At 44.4% G+C, this 16,560-nt stretch overlaps 1 protein-coding gene across 2 annotated transcripts in view; it reads right to left on the reverse strand.

Annotated features, from left to right (window-relative positions):
• Nucleotides 1–16,115, reverse strand: part of CYB5A (cytochrome b5 type A) — a 28,514-nt gene extending 12,399 nt beyond the window's left edge. The window contains exons 1-2 of one of the 2 annotated variants that reach the window (XM_073331767.1): nt 15,899–16,115; nt 7,602–7,730 (exon numbers count right to left, since the gene is read on the reverse strand). In XM_073331767.1, coding sequence (XP_073187868.1) covers nt 7,602–7,730; nt 15,899–16,033 — 264 coding nt within the window. In that variant the 5' untranslated portion in view covers nt 16,034–16,115. The remainder of the gene's footprint in view (nt 1–7,601; nt 7,731–15,898) is intronic. The other variant, XM_073331768.2, reaches the window with a different exon arrangement.
• Nucleotides 16,116–16,560: the final 445 nt, after the last annotated feature.

Consider the following 16,560-nt stretch of genomic DNA (forward strand, 5'->3'; position numbering starts at 1 on the left):
TGCCCACATATCTATTCAGGGGACACCATCACAGGGCCTAATAACATCAGCCACACTATCAGAGGCTCGTTCACCTGCACATCCACCAATGTGATATAGGCCATCATGTGCCAGCAATGCCCCTCTGCCATGTACATTGGTCAAACTGGACAGTCTCTACGTAAAAGAATAAAATGGACACAAATCAGACGTCAAGAATTCTAACATTCATAAACCAGTCGGAGAACACTTCAATCTCTCTGGTCACGCGATTACAGACATGAAAGTTGCAATTCTTCAACAAAAAAACTTCAAATCCAGACTCCAGCGAGAAACTGTTGAATTGGAATTCATTTGCAAATTGGATACAATTAACTTAGGCTTGAATAGAGACTGGGAGTGGCTAAGTCATTATGCAAGGTAACCTATTTCCCCTTGTTTTTTCCTAACCCCCCCTCCCCCCCAGACGTTCTTGTTCAACCCTGGATTTGTGCTGGAAATGGCCCACCTTGATTATCAAACACATTGTAAGGAGAGTGATCACTTTAGATAAGCTATTGCCAGCAGGAGAGTGGGGTGGGGGGGAGGTATTTTTTCATGCTTTGTGTGTATAAAAGATCTTCTACACTTTCCACAGTATGCATCCGATGAAGTGAGCTGTAGCTCACGAAAGCTTATACTCAAATAAATTGGTTAGTCTCTAAGGTGCCACAAGTACTCCTTTTCTTTTTTCATTAAAGAACTGTATGCCAAGGCCAGCAGTGCAGTTCTCAATGGCACAATAGGAGAGTGGTTTCGCACCACTGCTGGAGTCCAGCAAGGTTGCCTTCTTTTGCACACACTGTTCAACATCTATTTGGAGTGCATTATGACTGATGCCCTAGAAGATCACATATGCAGAGTCAGTATTGAGGGGGCGAAAAAACTCAGTGGACAAGAGCTGGAGACAGTGAAATAGTTCAAGTATTTCGGGAGAAACACTGATGAATGATCAAAGGCCGAAATTCTGGCAAGAACTGTGCAAACAGCAGCAGCACTGAGAAAGCTAAAGCCAATTTGGAGGAATAAGAACACCGCCCTGGAATCCAAACTGAAACTGCTGCATGCATTGGTCATCTCCATTTTTCTGTATGGATGTGAGACATGGAGCCTTACAGAAGAACCTGAATGGAAAATACAGATAGTAGAGATGAGATACTTTGGTAAAATCCTGGGCATCTCCTACTTTGACCACATCACTAAGAGGTCTGCAACATCATCACCCAATGCACTGGATCATTTGAAGACCTCCTGGTGAACATGAAGTGCAAGCTGAAGTGGTACAGCCATGTAACAAGATCTGGCCTATCCGAGATCATCCTTCAAGGAACAGTACAGGGGAAGAGAAGAAGAGGGAGACTGAAGAAGAGATGGACTGACAACATAAAAGAGTGGACAGGAATGGACTTTGTGGAGACCTCAAGCACTGACACACAATCGTTAGGGGTGGAGACAATTAGTTGATTGCTCATCAATGATGGTGCCCCAATGACCAATGCAGTTATGGGAGCGGTGATGACGATAACAACATCATTTGCTTATAAATAATTTCCAGAATGTTTCCTTATTCAACTGAATGCAACTCTCCAATGCATTTCAAAATTCCATCACGAGCAGATTCATATTTCCTATGTTCCTAAAAGATACACATTCCTTTAGTAGACTGTAACAAACTGAACAATTACCCTGATTTGATAGCCCCTTCCACCATTCACACATGAACAATACATAGAAGCAAACTAATCAAGGTCCCATGTGCTTTGTGGCATTCTGTTGCAATGGCCTTGAATTCTATAGCACCCTAAGGCAACAGATGAAGTCTGTGACAGTCAGGTTAAGTTTTTAAAAGGCAGTTTATAAATGCATAAATTATGAACCACACACAGTATGAAGCCAGTGTTTGTTATACCGCAGATAACTGTATGCATAACAGAATCACAGACGTTGTCAAGTCAACAGAAGCTGGAGATTGGTAGTTAAGTGAAGGACAGCTGGGTCTTTTATGTGACATGGTGAAGCAGTTTAGGGTTAGCACACTGGCTGCATATTTCTACTATAATACCCAAACATAAAATAATTAATGTTGATATTGTCATCTTTGTTTCAGAAACTTCAGTATGAGTTAGTGTGGCAGCTCACCTTAGATTTGTTTTTCCAAATTTTCTCCAGCCTCAGGGAGACATCGGATCATTTTAGTAGTAGTATTACCATAGAAACTAGGAGCCTAGTTATGGACCAGAACCTCATTGTACTAGGTGATGTACAAGTAGAAGCAGAACAAAAAAGAAGGCTCTCAACTCCAAAGTAAATTAAGAGAGACACGAGATGGCTACAGATAAAAGGGGGATTACAAGGAAACAATACTGGTCAACACAATAGGCAGTGGCATCAACACACCAGCGAACCTGAACACTGACCAATTTTTCTAGGCATCAGAGCAAAGGAGAGTTAGGATAGGCAATGAAGGGCCTTGAAAGTAACTTATGTTTGATGTGAAAGAGAAAAGGGAGTCAGTGGAGGGATGTAAACAGGGTGAGATGGTCAAAGAGACAGTGGGCTAGGAAAATGACCTTTGCAGCAGCTTCTGAATGGATATGAATGGGGCACGATTACATTTGTCTGGGCCAGAGAAAAAGATTGTATTCAGTAACGGAGACATGAGTTGATAAGAGTCTGGAGGAATTTTAGCTGAGTGGATAAACAGGAACGGTTGTATCTTAGCCCTGGTCTACACTACGGGGTTAGGTCAAATTTAGCCGCATTAGGTCGATTTTAAAATGAGTGCGTCCACACAACCAACCCTCTTCCATCAACCTAAAGGGCTCTTAAAATCAACTTCTGTACTCCCCCGTGGCGAGGGGAGTAGCACTAAAATTGACCTTGCTGGGTCGAATTTGGGATAGTGCAGACACAATTCGATGGTATTGGCATCCGGGAGCTATCCCAGAGTCCTCCAGTGTGACCACTCTGGATAGCGCTTTGAACTCTGAAGCACTAGCCAGATACACAGGAAAAGCCCTGGGAAATTTTGAATTTAATTTCTTGTTTGGTCAGAGTGGCGAGCTCAGCACCACACGTGACCATGCAGTCCCCCCAGAATCGCAAACAAGCTCCAGCATGGACCAAAAGGGAGACAATGGATCTGATTGCTGTATGGGGGGAAGAATCTGTGCAGGCCAAACCCTGATTAAAAAAGAAATGTAAACATATACGCCAAAAATCGCACAGGGCATGGTGGAGAGAGGCTACAACAGGGACACACAGCAGTGCTTCATGAAAGTTAAGGCGCTCAAGCAAGCCTACTAAAAGGCAAAAGGAGGCAAATGGTCACTCTGGGTCAGAGCCCCACACATGCTGCTTCTATGATCAGCTGCATGGCATTCTAGGGGGGGACCCTACCACTACCCCACCACCTGTCCGTGGACACCGGCAAGGGGGGGGGATTCTCACGCAACAGGGAGGAGGATTTTGTGGATGAGGAAGAGGAGGAGGAGAAGAATGTGCAGCAGGCAAGCCGTGAATCCATTCTCCCCGGCAGCCAGAACCTTTTCCTCACCCTGGAGCCAATACCCTCCCAAGGCGGGATCCCCAACACTGAAGCCAGAGAAGGCACTTCTGAGTGCATATTTGTAACTACAGTACAGGGTTTAAAAGCAATAGTGTTTAATATTTGCTTTGCCCTGAAGAATTGGGATGCATTTGCAGCCAGTACAGCTACTGGAAAGGTCTGTTAACGTGTCTGGGGACGGAGCGGGAATCCTCTAGGGACATCTTCATGAAACTCTCCTGGAGGTACTCAGAAAGCCTTTGCAGAATGTTTCTGGAGAGGGCTGCCTTATTTCGTCCTCCATGGTAGGACACTTTACCATGCCAAGCCAGTAGCAAGTAGTCTGGAATCACTGCAGCACAAAGCATGGCAGCGAATGGTCCTGGGATTTGGTCACATTCAAGCAACATTTGGTCTTTATCTTTCTGTGTTAGCCTCAGGAGAGTGATGTCATTCATGGTCACCTGGTTGAAATAGGAGAGTTTTTGTAAAGGAACAGTAAAAGGACCCTGTTCATGTTGGGTTGTTTGCGATTGGCTAAAAGGGCTCATCCCGGAGAATAGCCACGCGGCAGGGGGAGGGGTGAAGGGCTCATCCTGGAGAATAGCCACGCGGCAGGGGGAGGGGGAGGGGTGTGCTGCACATCCACCCCAAAACCATAGCCCCTCCTTTTAAATGTGAAACCCAAGCAGCATTGTTTGCTATGGGAAAGGATGGCGGTACTGTTTGAAACCATTCCCACATGTTATGAAGGTGGAAGAAGCCAACCCCGTATACCAAAAGGCTTACCATGGCTGCCTAGAAATTGAATTCTGTTGCCCAGCCGTGTGTGATGTGCCACCATACCAGCAGGCACTCAATATAAAAGGCAAAATGTGACCTTGTACCTAAAGCACATGTGCTGTGAATTGCTTGATTCACTGTGAAAGTCTCCCTTTTGTTCTCAGAAAGGTATCACATTAAATTTTACTCTCCCTTTTTATCTCCCCCCAAGTGCAAATTTTTCTATGCTCCCCCTACCATCTCCAACCCTGAGGTTATCGCAGATCAGAAGGTGAAAAAAAAGCACGTGTAATGACATGTTTTCAGAGCTCATGCAGTCCTCCTACACTGACAGGGCACAGCTTAACGCATGGAGGCATGCAGTGGCAGAGACCAGTAAAGCATTAAGTGAGCACAAAGAGCAGAGGCAGGAGGCAATACTGAGGCTAATGGGGGAGCAAATGGACATGATGAAGCGTCTGTTGGAGCTGCAGGAAAGCCAACAAAAGCACAGACCCCCGCTGCATCCATTATATAACTGCCTGCCCTCCTCCCCAACTTCCATATCCTTCTCACCCAGATGCCCAAGAACGTGGGGGTGGGAGGCTCCAAGCACCCAGCCAATCCACTCCAGAGGAGGGCCCAAGCAACAGAAGGCTGTCATTTGAACTGTTTTGATTTGTAGTGTGGCTACAATAAACCATGTGGCCTTGTCATTCCCTCCTCCTGCACCCCAGCCCACCCGAACTACCTTGTCACGAATCTCACTTTTTTTTAATTAATAAAGAAATTATTGCATGGTTTCAAAACAATAGTTACTTTATTTCCTTTGCCAGCTGTGATCAAAGGGGGAGGGTGGTTGGCTTACAGGGAATTAAAATCAACAAAGGGGGCCGGTTTGCAGCAACGACACACATACAGCTGTCACACCGTAGCCTGGCCAGTCATGAAACTGGTTTTCAAAGCCTCTCTGATGCACAGCGCGCCTAGCTGCGCTCTTCTAATAGTCTTGGTGTCTGGCTGCTCAAAATTGGCCACCAGGTGATTTGCCTCAACCTCCCACCCCGCCATAAACATCTCCCCCTTACTCACAGATATTAAGGAGCATACAGCAAGCAGCAATAACAATGGGAATGTTGGTTGCTCTGAAGTCTAACCTAGTCAGCAAACAGCGCTAGTGAGCTTTTAAACATCCAAAGGCACATTCTACCACCATTCTGTACTTGCTCAGACTATAGTTGAACTGCTCCTTACTACTGTCCAGGCTGCCTGTGTACAGCTTCATGAGCCATGGCATTAAGGGGTAGGCTGGGACCCCAAGGATAACTATTGGCATTTCAACATCCCCAGCGGTTACTGGAGTAAGTCCCTTCTCGCAACTGTTCAAACAGCCCTGAGTTCCTAAGATGCGAGTGCCATGCACGGCCATCCCACATCGATGTTGGTGAAACCCCCCTTGTGATCCACCAGTGCTTGCAGCACCAGTGAGAAGTACCCCTTGCCGATATCATACTGGTTGGCAAGGTGGTCTGGTGCCAAGATAAGGATATGCGTTCCATCTATCACCCCACCACCGTTAGGGAACCCCACTGCAGCAAGCCATCCACTATGACCTGCACATTTCCCAGAGTCACTACCCTTGATAGCAGAATATCAGTGATTGCATTGGCTACTTGGATCACAGCAGTCCCCACAGTAGATTTGCCCACTCCAAATTGATTCCCGACTGACAAGCTTCCACAGGGCTATCGCCACTTGCTTCTCAACGGTCAGGGCAGCTCTCATCTTGGTATTCCTGTGCTTCAGGGTGCGGAAAAGCAACTCACAAAGATCAAGAAAAGTGGCCTTACGCATGCGAAACTTCGCAGCCACTGGGAATCATCCCATACCTGCAACACTATGAGATCCCACCAGTCTGTGCTTGTTTGCCGGGCCCAGAATCAGCATTCCACTGTATCAACCAGCCCCACTGCCACCATGATGTCCTACTTGCCACAGCCCATGCTTTCAGGAACGTGTGTCCATGTCCTCCTCACAATCGTCCTCATGCTGGCGTCTCTTAGCCCAGAACTGCACATACTCCAGGATAATGCGCAAGGTGTTTACAATGCTCACAACAGCAGTGGTGAGCTGAGCGGGCTCCATGCTTGCTGTGCTATGGCGTCTGCACAGGTAACTCAGGAAAAGAGGCACGAAACGATTGTCTGCCGTTGCTTTTACGGAGGGAGGGGCGACTGACTACATGTACCCAAAACCACCCTCAACAATGTTTTTGCCCAGGCATTCGGAGCTTAACCCAGAATTCCAACGGGCTGCGGAGACTGCAGGAACTGTGGGATAGCTACCCACAGTGCACCGCTCCGTAAGTCCACAGCATTGAGGACGCACTCTGACTTAATACGCTTGGGGGGACATACACAATCGACTGTATAAAATCAATTTCTAAAAATCGACCTAATTTCGTAGTGTAGACATACCCTTAGAGATGTTATGTAAAAGAATCAGCAAAACTTAAAGATAGCCTGGATGCAAGGAACTAATTAGAGGTCTAAATCAAAGATGATGCCCAGGTTATAGGCCCGAGTGACAGATCGGATGGCAGTGTTTTTCATGGTGATCAAAAAAAGAAGCTGGAGGTGAAGATTTAGAACTCTGTTTTAACAGTTTAATCATTTATAGTCTCCTCATGTTTTCAATATTATCTTGACAACCAAAGTAACGAAGCATAGATTCTGAAATTCACTTCTGTTCCAATGAATAATGGCACAGATATGGACTACACAAGACCCTGTCCAATTTCAGTTTATATATCCTCTGCAAGAGGTTAATGAAAATTGAATACTTCCTTCAGTACAGTAGATATAAAAGATTTACACAAATTCACAGATATACTATTTTAAAGAATTATATCTTATCTTTAGGGAGATCATGATGTACAGATTGGAGAGTGCAGTATGATTTAGTGTTCTGTAGTGTTATTTGTCAACCTAAGTTAAAACTCCAGCTGTAATGTATTTCAAAGAGGAGATATAAACTGTACCCTTACCATGATTTGATACCACATTATCTGAGCACTTCAGAGTGCTCAACTCTCAGCTTCTGCCTGAGCACGAAAGAGCAGTCTGGCTTCACCCAAAGTTAGCTGCTATGGTGGAATAAGGAGGTCTGCTAGCATGATGGTTACCAGCTCTATTTTTAGTGTGCTTATCACAGAAATGTCTAAACACTGAAAATTGCAGTGACATTAATATTTGTACACTGATAATGTACTCACAGGATGAAGCTCCCCTATAATGAATGTCTCAGACAGTGTTCTGGCATCTGTGGAATGGCCGACATCTTCAAAGCTTTCAGTAGCATCTCCTCCAGCTTGTTCCCTTAGGACTTCTTCACCACCTGGATGCTGTGAGAGAATAAAAAATTCAGAACTCATACACCGTTACTGAAAATCTAGTATTTTCCAGAAGTCACAGAAGGTGGAAGGATTTTTCAGATGTCAAACTGAACGGGGAGACTTTGGCAAAGCAGTAAAGTGACTGAAACCACTATGGATTATTGCTAAAAAGCAGCCAAGTCAGCAAGCTGTAAATTGGCCATTCAGCACTCTGTTTGACCAAGGCAGGAGGGGAGGGGGTTTTGGGTGCCACAGAACAGGCAGCTTGACCCCGTGTCCTTCCTGATAAGAACTGTGTTGAAGTTGCTGATACATGCATTTTAGAAGAGCAGGATGTGCCCCAGGGATGCCTATTGGGGCCTCAAGGCTGCAAACTCTGGTTAATCGATAATCAGAAGGAATCTCTTGCTTGACCATTGAAAATGCTTACTTAATAAGTTTTCTTTAAGGGACATGTCATTCTATTACTAATGTATAAATAAGGGGAGAAAGTTTGAGGTAGTTGAATTCTTTTTGGACTCTCTCTCTGGATACATCTTGCAGCCCCACTGACAGACGGAAGATTTGGCCACCGGAAGCCTGCCGCTGTGTCACTTGAGAGGCACACTCAGCTTTGCTAATTATCAAGGGTTGGGGGTGTTTTACTAACCTGTTGAGGACATGTGTAAGTGTTTGAGACTAAGTAAAGTTTAGCTTTAAGTGAAAGCACTCGTGTTGTCCTGTTTGTGCCAGCCATCTATCGGTGGGACGGCCCTGTCTCCCCCGATTTATTTCCTGACACCACCTCGCACAGAGTAAAAGTTACCAAGAGCTTTGGGTTGAAAGAACCCTGGGTAACAAAACCAGACTTTAATTATGAAAAAAAATGTGTTGGGCATGTTCTAAAGGATATTCAGTTTTCTTAAATATTTTAAAAAGAGCCCCATGGTTTACACACAGTGAAAATAAAATCCTTTCCCTTATTTTTTCCCCCCAATTCCCTTTTGCAAAACTGATTTCTTGCCTACATTCTAAACTATAATTTTTTCATTCAAAACTTCCACTTGGAGGACTACAATTGCTAGAAGCAGCATCTGACATTCCTGACAGAATTAGTCAAGGCATGACAGAAAGTTAAATACATAAGCAAATTAACTTTAAACAATGCTACAACACTTTTCCTACATAGGGATTATTTACACTTCTTATGACAGCTGAAACAAATCCTACCATACTACATGATATGGACTTCAATAATGAGGGCAACAAATGAGTTTTTATTTTATTAAAGCTTTATATATCTTTAGAGTCTCCCTAGTATCTGTAAACCAAAACTAGAAACCTTGCTTTTGAAAATGTTACCTAATAACTCTTATAGCTACACATAATGTAACGCAAAGGAATGCTGGCATTCAAAATGATTACATCTGCTCAATTCTCTCTGAGAATGTGGTTTCACAGCCATATTTTCTTTATGAAAAAAATCTGCTACTGCTGTGTATAAGAGCTATCAAATGCACTAATCATGAAAAAGAGAAGAGTATTCGCTTCTTCGTTATTTCTGAGAACTATAATCAGTACAAGTCAGACCAGTGAGATTTCAGCTGACAGAATCCAAGAACAGCAAGGCAGCGTTAATCTGAAATGCACAATTGATGACACTGTTTTAAAAGCAAAATCAGCGCTCCGGTAAGATGTCCACAGGTTACAGGAGAATGAAGCCTTCTACTTATTCATAAGAGAGAAGTAGCAGAGCCAAAAGCAATACAAGCTTCCTCTCACTTTTCATTTGAACTATACTGGATGTACCACAGGGTTGGAAAGAGAACGAGGAGAACTGTTCTCACAACATCCATTCAACACTTCTCTGCCGATATGGCCAAGTGGACTTGTATGTAATTGATAATTAAGTTACACTGAACCCAAATCATAAAGCAGTAAACTAACTGAAAACCTCATCCTATTACCACTCCCCTAAACCAGCCAGTATCTAGGACTAGGGCCCTACCAAATTTACGGCCATGAAAAATACATCACAGACCGTGAAATCTGTTCTCCCCAGTGAAGTCTGTATAGTATAAGGTAAAAGTACAAAAAAAGACCAGATTTCACAGGGGAGACCAGCTTTTCTCAAACTGGGGGTCCTGACCCAAAAGTGGTTTGTGCAGGGATTGCAAGGTTATTGTAGGGGAGTCAGGGTATTGCCACCCTTACTTCTGCACTGCCTTCAGAGCTGGGTGGTGAGAGATCAGTGGCTGCTGACAAGGAGCCCAGCCTCGAAGGCAGCAGTGTAGAAGTAAGGGTAGCAACAACATATCATGCCATCCTTACTTCTGTGCCGCTGCCTTCAGAGCTGAGCTCCCAGCCAGCAGTTGCTGCTCTCTGGCCGCCCAGCTCTGAAGGCAGCGCCGCCACTAGCAGCAGTACAGAAGGAGTCTCCCTTGGACTCAAGGAGTCATTTGGGCTCTCAAAACTAGCGAACATTGACAATTTCAGCCTTAATCTCTTTATGTCTTAGTTCCCCAACTATTAAATGGGGGTAATACATCTAATTTCACTGAAGTGTTGTGAAGTTTAATTAACGTCTGCATAGTAGTCAGATCCTATGATCAGAGCACCAGAAAAATGCCTATGAGGAAATTATTTTTGAAATCAGCAGAGTTTAGGTGATGTGCACTAATTAAAGCCGGAGGCCAAACATTGAATGGGAAGGACAGAAATATGGCATAACAAGCCAGTCACAGAATGAGGCAGGGATGCTGTGAAAAAAATAGTATGTAATCATGTACCATAATGCAAACACACTAGGGAGCCAAATTAAAGTTACATAGGCAATCTAACCTTCAAGCGTTTTACTTGGCAAGCACAATGTTTTTAATGTAGATTCGGGGATATAATTGTATATTATATATAAGTATGAATTAATAAAAATTAGTGGCAGACACGTTTCCTCCTGTTATCCAAGTTCAGCCATGCCTGAGCCACGATGGACAGAAAGGCCCTATAGTTGAAGCACAGGAAAAAAAGCTCCGTTTACACACTTGAGCTGCTCTGAACTGTGTGTACAGGCATTATAGCCTACTGCCCCTGCCCATCTTCTGAAGTTAAGAAAATAATCCCTGCTCACTCTTACCACAAGGAAATAGTTGCTGCTACCAGAGTTTCAAGTAGCGTGGCAGTGCCAAAATGCCCATAAATTGTACTAATTCTCATTATTTTAAATATGTTTATTGTGTAACCTTAGAAGTTCTTTTAAGTCCGATCTATGCTTATCCACAATGACTAAGCAAAAGAGGGAGAGGCTAAACAAGTGCAAAGAGTAAAGATTACGCTTAGCAACTGAGCCAAAAAAGGTTAATAGAGGGTATGCAGAAGAGAGATTACACAAGGCAGATGAGGCACTCGTTACAAATCTGCCCATGAATCAGTTTTGATAACTATGTGGTGAAAGGCCAGGACAAAGGTCTTAATTGAGCACTAAACTTGACTACCTTTAAAATGTACAGTATGTTTAACAAACTGAATCAACAGAACCTGTTGGACAGCAAAGTTACTTGCATAACAAAAAAGTATTCAGAAAGGGTTAATCCAGCTTTAAAGAAATGCTTTGAGTATTTTTACATATACTATGCTTGGAAATAAATAGCCCCCAAATAGAAGAGAAAGCCACTTCAGACAAACATTGTTTCAGAAAACATGAATAGTATTATATCAGCCATTAAGTGAATACATGCTTTCTTGAGAAAGAGGGAAGGAAACAATTAAACTAATTATCTGCTCAAGATATCACCAAATAATAAAAGGAAATGAAAATATGCTGGCTCTTAACCAATTAGGAGCATGTATATTTATATCCACACATCGGGTCTGATCCAAAGCATGCTGAAGTTAGTGGAAAGACTTCTTAGACTCTAAAAGTAGGATCTCTTATCCACAGCAAGTAACTTAGGCCTTGTCTACATTTAAAAGGGTTTGCCAATACAGATACAATGGAACAGCCCTCCCTAGTAGAGAGACAGCTGATACTAGCCAAAGAGTTCTTTTGCTGGTATAGTTTGAGCCACTTCCCCAAATGTAATAAGTTACACCAGCAAATGGAATTTTTTGCCAGTAGAATTGCATCTACCCCGGTCATAAACATAAAGGGAAGGGTAAACCCCTTTAAAATCCCTCCTGGCCAGAGGAAAACTCCTCTCACCTGTAAAGGGTTAAGAAGCTAAAGGTAACCTCACTGGCACCTGACCAAAATGACCAATGAGGAGACAAGATACTTTCAAAAGCTGGGAGGAGGGAGAGAAACAAAGGGTCTGTGTCTGTCTATATGCTATTTTTGCTGGGGATAGACCAAGAATGAAGTCTTAGAACTTTTAGTAAGTAATCTAGCTAGTTATGTGTTAGATTATGATTTCTTTAAATGGCTGAGAAAAGAATTGTGCTGAATAGAATAACTATTTCTGTCTGTGTATCTTTTTTGTAACTTAAGGTTTTGCCTAGAGGGATTCTCTATGTTTTTTAATCTAATTACCCTGTAAGGTATCTACCATCCTGATTTTACAGAGGGGATTTCTTTACTTCTATTTACTCCTATTTCTATTAGGAGTCTTCTTGTAAGAAAACTGAATGCTTTTTCATTGTTCTCAGATCCAAGGGTTTGGGTCTGTGGTCACCTATGCAAATTGGTGAGGCTTTTTATCCAACATTTCCCAAGAAAGGGGGGGGGTGCAAGTGTTGGGAGGATTGTTCATTGTTCTTAAGATCCAAGGGTCTGGGTCTGTAGTCACCAAGGCAAATTGGTGAGGCTTTTTACCAAACCTTGTCCAGGAAGTGGGGTGCAAGGTTTTGGGAAGTATTTGGGGGGGGGGGAGACATTTCCAAACAGCTCTTCCCCAGTAACCAGTATTTGTTTGGTGGTGGTAGCGGCCAATCCAAGGACAAAGGGTGGAATATTTTGTACCTTGGGGAAGTTTTTGACCTAAGCTGGTAAAGATAAGCTTAGGAGGTTTTCATGCAGGTCCCCACATCTGTACCCTAGCGTTCAGAGTGGGGAAGGAACCTTGACAACCCCCATTAGGGTTGTAATTTTTTCACACTACTGACAGCTATGCTGGTAAAACTTAACAGTAAATCAAAACTTCAGATAGTCATACATACTTGCCAGCCATACAGTAGACTAAATACACAACCCAATGATTTCTTTGTACCTTGACCTGCTAAACATTTATTAAATATAAATGATGTTTCAAAACTTTACATGTCAGTGAAGGTCTTCCCATTTATCTTACTCATTAAATGGACAAACTCACATACCTACAAACATCCCCACTGAAGTGCTCAGTGCTCTGTAGAAGACAAAAAAAGAAAAATAATACTGTACTACACCCTCTTAAATGAAAGTGAGAAATGTAAGAACTAGTCAATGGAGATTAGGCTTGAAAGAAATGACTTTTCCATTACAAAGTCATCAAAAGTCAAGTTTCCAAGTTGGGTGAAAATTCTTAGTTTACCTTAATAGCTTAATGCAGGGATCAGCAATCTTTGGCACGTGGCCCGCTCGGGTAAGCCCCCTGGCGGGCAGGGCTGGTTTGTTTACCTGCCACATCCGCAGGTTCAGCAGATCGCGGCTCCCACTGGCCATGGTTCGCCGTTCCAGGCCAATGGGGGCTGCGGAGAGCAGCAGCCAGCATGTCCTTCGGAACGCGCCGCTCTGATATTACTAAAAAAGAAAAGGATGATTTGTGGCACCTTAAGAGACTAACAAATTTGTCTGAGCATAAGCTTTCGTGAGCTACTGCTCACTTCATCGGATGCATTCAGTGGAAAAGCTGTAGGTCACGAACGCCTATGCTCAAATAAATTTGTTAGACTCCAAGGTGCCACAAGTTCTCCTTTTCTTTTTGTGGATACAGACTAACACAGCTGCTTCTCTGAAATCTGATATTACTAATTTCAGTAGCTCCATGAAATCTCTTCACCCACAGCATTTTGTCGTCAGTTACACATGGGCCTTGTCTGCACAAGCAAGTATGATGGCCATCGTTCACCACAGGTGCAGTTCCACTTGTGATAGCAACAGCAGTAGCTACATTATAGGCAGGTCTCATGTACTCACCACATCTAAGCCTATTCAGATTTATGCTACTTTAATACAACCCCCATCCCCAACGGGGCAAAGATTTGTAGATTAACAAGGCTTGGGTTCTATGTATCATCTAAATTGCAGAGCAGATAATTTTTTCTCCTCTAATCTTTTAGTTGATAGTATTTTAAATGTTACCTTCAACAGCAGATAAACCCTTCTTCACACAGAATATGACTCAGTACTCTGTTAAAGGTTACTAATGAACACATGGAACTCAATCCTGTACTTTTGTAAGCCTGAGCATTTTACTTTGCAAGCGTCACATACTTTTATATAGTCCTTAAGTGTCTTTTAAGCCCCCACGTTTCAAATCATAACAATCCGAGTTCTCTATGGCTGTCTCTACACTAGTATGTGTCTCACCAGTAATGCATCACTCATACAGTGGACACTACTGTAGACATATGACTTGAGCATTTCACATAAATGGTGGCGAAGACAACTACCTTCTGTCTACGCTACAGCTTCTACCAGTAAAGCTGCACCAGCGGTTAGTTAAAGCTACAGGTACTTTGTTGATACAGACTAACAGGGCTAACACTCTGAAACCAGGTACCTTTGTTCTGACAAAACCTTAGAGTACTCGTGCTTTAAATACTTGTGCTTCAGGACATAAGCAATTTAAATTCCAAAGCAGGGTTTTGAAATAATTGGAGGCCTCAGTTCTACAGACCCGCATATTCTGAGCCAAAGTCTATTCAAAGTTACAGTAAATTTGGAATAACTCCCTTGAATTAACTGAAGCCACACCTGTACATATTTTGAATAGCAGAGCAAAATTTTGATCATATATAAATTGAATACTTCACAGTGAATGAACCAAGGATACAAGATGAATGCATTGCCAAATTAGATAATTTCATTTTAAAATCATAATTAAGAAGATTCTTTCAAAAAATTGGTTAGGGAATTTGTACAGTACACAATTGCTCTCTTCATTGCTGCTTTATTAAGTTATTGGAAACAATGTCAATTATGCACCATCACATTCATTCCTAAATAAGTCAGGGGCTCTGAAAAAAGAAAAGGAGTACTTGTGGCACCTTAGAAAGACTAACCAATTTATCTGAGCATAAGCTTTCATGGCTACATCCGATGAAGTGAGCTGTAGCTCATGAAAGTTTATGCTCAAATAAATTGGTTAGTCTCTAAGGTGCCACAAGTCCTCCTTTTTGCAAATACAGACTAATAGGGCTGCTACTCTGAAACCTGAAAAAAGAAAAGTGATCATGCAGTTAAAGATTACTCTAACACAAGCCTACAGGCTTAACTGTTGGCAGTTAGTGAGTGAGCATTAACTTTATCACATTAACATTCTCTTAAATGTAACTTTTCCATGCTGTTTAAAGGGACTTTTAAAGGGAAAAAAGGCAGACAGCATTAAAACGCACAGAGTGAAACCAGAGGATATCATATGCCCTAGACATCAAGTTTTCAACACGTCAGGTTTTCAGGAGAATGACTGTGACGTTTTGGGGACTCGTGTGTTGAAACCAGCACGGTCCCGGGCTTCGGAGAGCATGCGCTTAACTGCACAAAGAATTAGGCAAGGTTATGTTTTTGACCTCTCTACCCCGGCGAGCCGACAAACCTATCGCCCTTTCCCCCTCAGAGGGGAAGACGCTTTCTAGCAAACGCTGCACAAGAACCAACTGCAATTGTCAAGCCCTCCTAACTTGTCCAAACCAACAGCCTCAAAAGCAACGCTGAGCAGCAACTGCCCCAGTCTAGCCCCTCCTGATCCTCCTCCACACACCGGGTACTTCTTCAAACTGATGTAAAGGGATATCCCCACGTGCTCCCAACGGGGGGACCGCACCCTTCCCCCTACGCGGGGACGCAACCATCTTTGCTCCGGCGCTGACCCCAGAGGCCTACGCGTCAGCGGGACGTTACGATACAGGTGGTCAGAAGTTTCGCCCCTACCCCCCGTCCCCGGCTTGCGAGTGCCCAGCCCGCCCCCAGCACCCCACCCTCCGCCTCGGGATTTAAACTCTCCAGCAGCCCGGGCGAGCGCCGCCGCCTGCCGATCCCAGCGCGCCCCGGATCCGGCACTCGCCTCCTCCAGGAACTTGGTGAGGTCGTAGATGCGGTGGTGCAGGAGGATCCAGGTGCTTTGGCTGTGGTTGTGCGCCTGGATCTCCTCCAGCCGGTAGTAACGGCCCCGCCAGGCCTCGCAGGCACCCGCCGCCATCGCCCCTGCTCAGCAGCAGCAGCGTGCGCGCGCGCGCGCCCCCCCAACTCCTAGCAGCGGCCCTCGGCGGCGGCGGAGTGACTCTCCCCCCCACCCCGTCTCGGGGCAGTCTTGTCACCCCGCGCGCAAGCTGATTGGATCTCCGGCAGCGCCCGGCCTATCGGAGCCCGTCTCCCCCGCCTTTCCCCGCCGGCCCCTCATTGGTCGAACGATGAATTACAGGCTTTTCCCAGTACTACGGGCTGTTTTCTCCTTTAATTCTAAGAAACTGTTGCGTCGCCGTTTGGTTACAACAGGGGCGGGGAAGGGACACAGTCTCGCGCCCTCCGACCAACCCTCCCCCCCCCCCCCCCCCAGCAGCGGGCCGTCATCGACCTCGGGGTCACGTGCGGCTGCGAGAGGGAAACGCCCTAAGCAGTACCTAAGACTCTGAGCCCCGCCCCCTTCCCATTCCGCCCTTCCCCCCACTTCCAGCTGACACCTGCCCACGCTGCTGTGTCCGGCAGAGTCCTGTTTTTCACTTCCTC

Source organism: Lepidochelys kempii, chromosome 2, assembly GCF_965140285.1.
Source record: "Lepidochelys kempii isolate rLepKem1 chromosome 2, rLepKem1.hap1, whole genome shotgun sequence".
Classification (NCBI taxonomy): Eukaryota; Metazoa; Chordata; order Testudines; family Cheloniidae; genus Lepidochelys; species Lepidochelys kempii.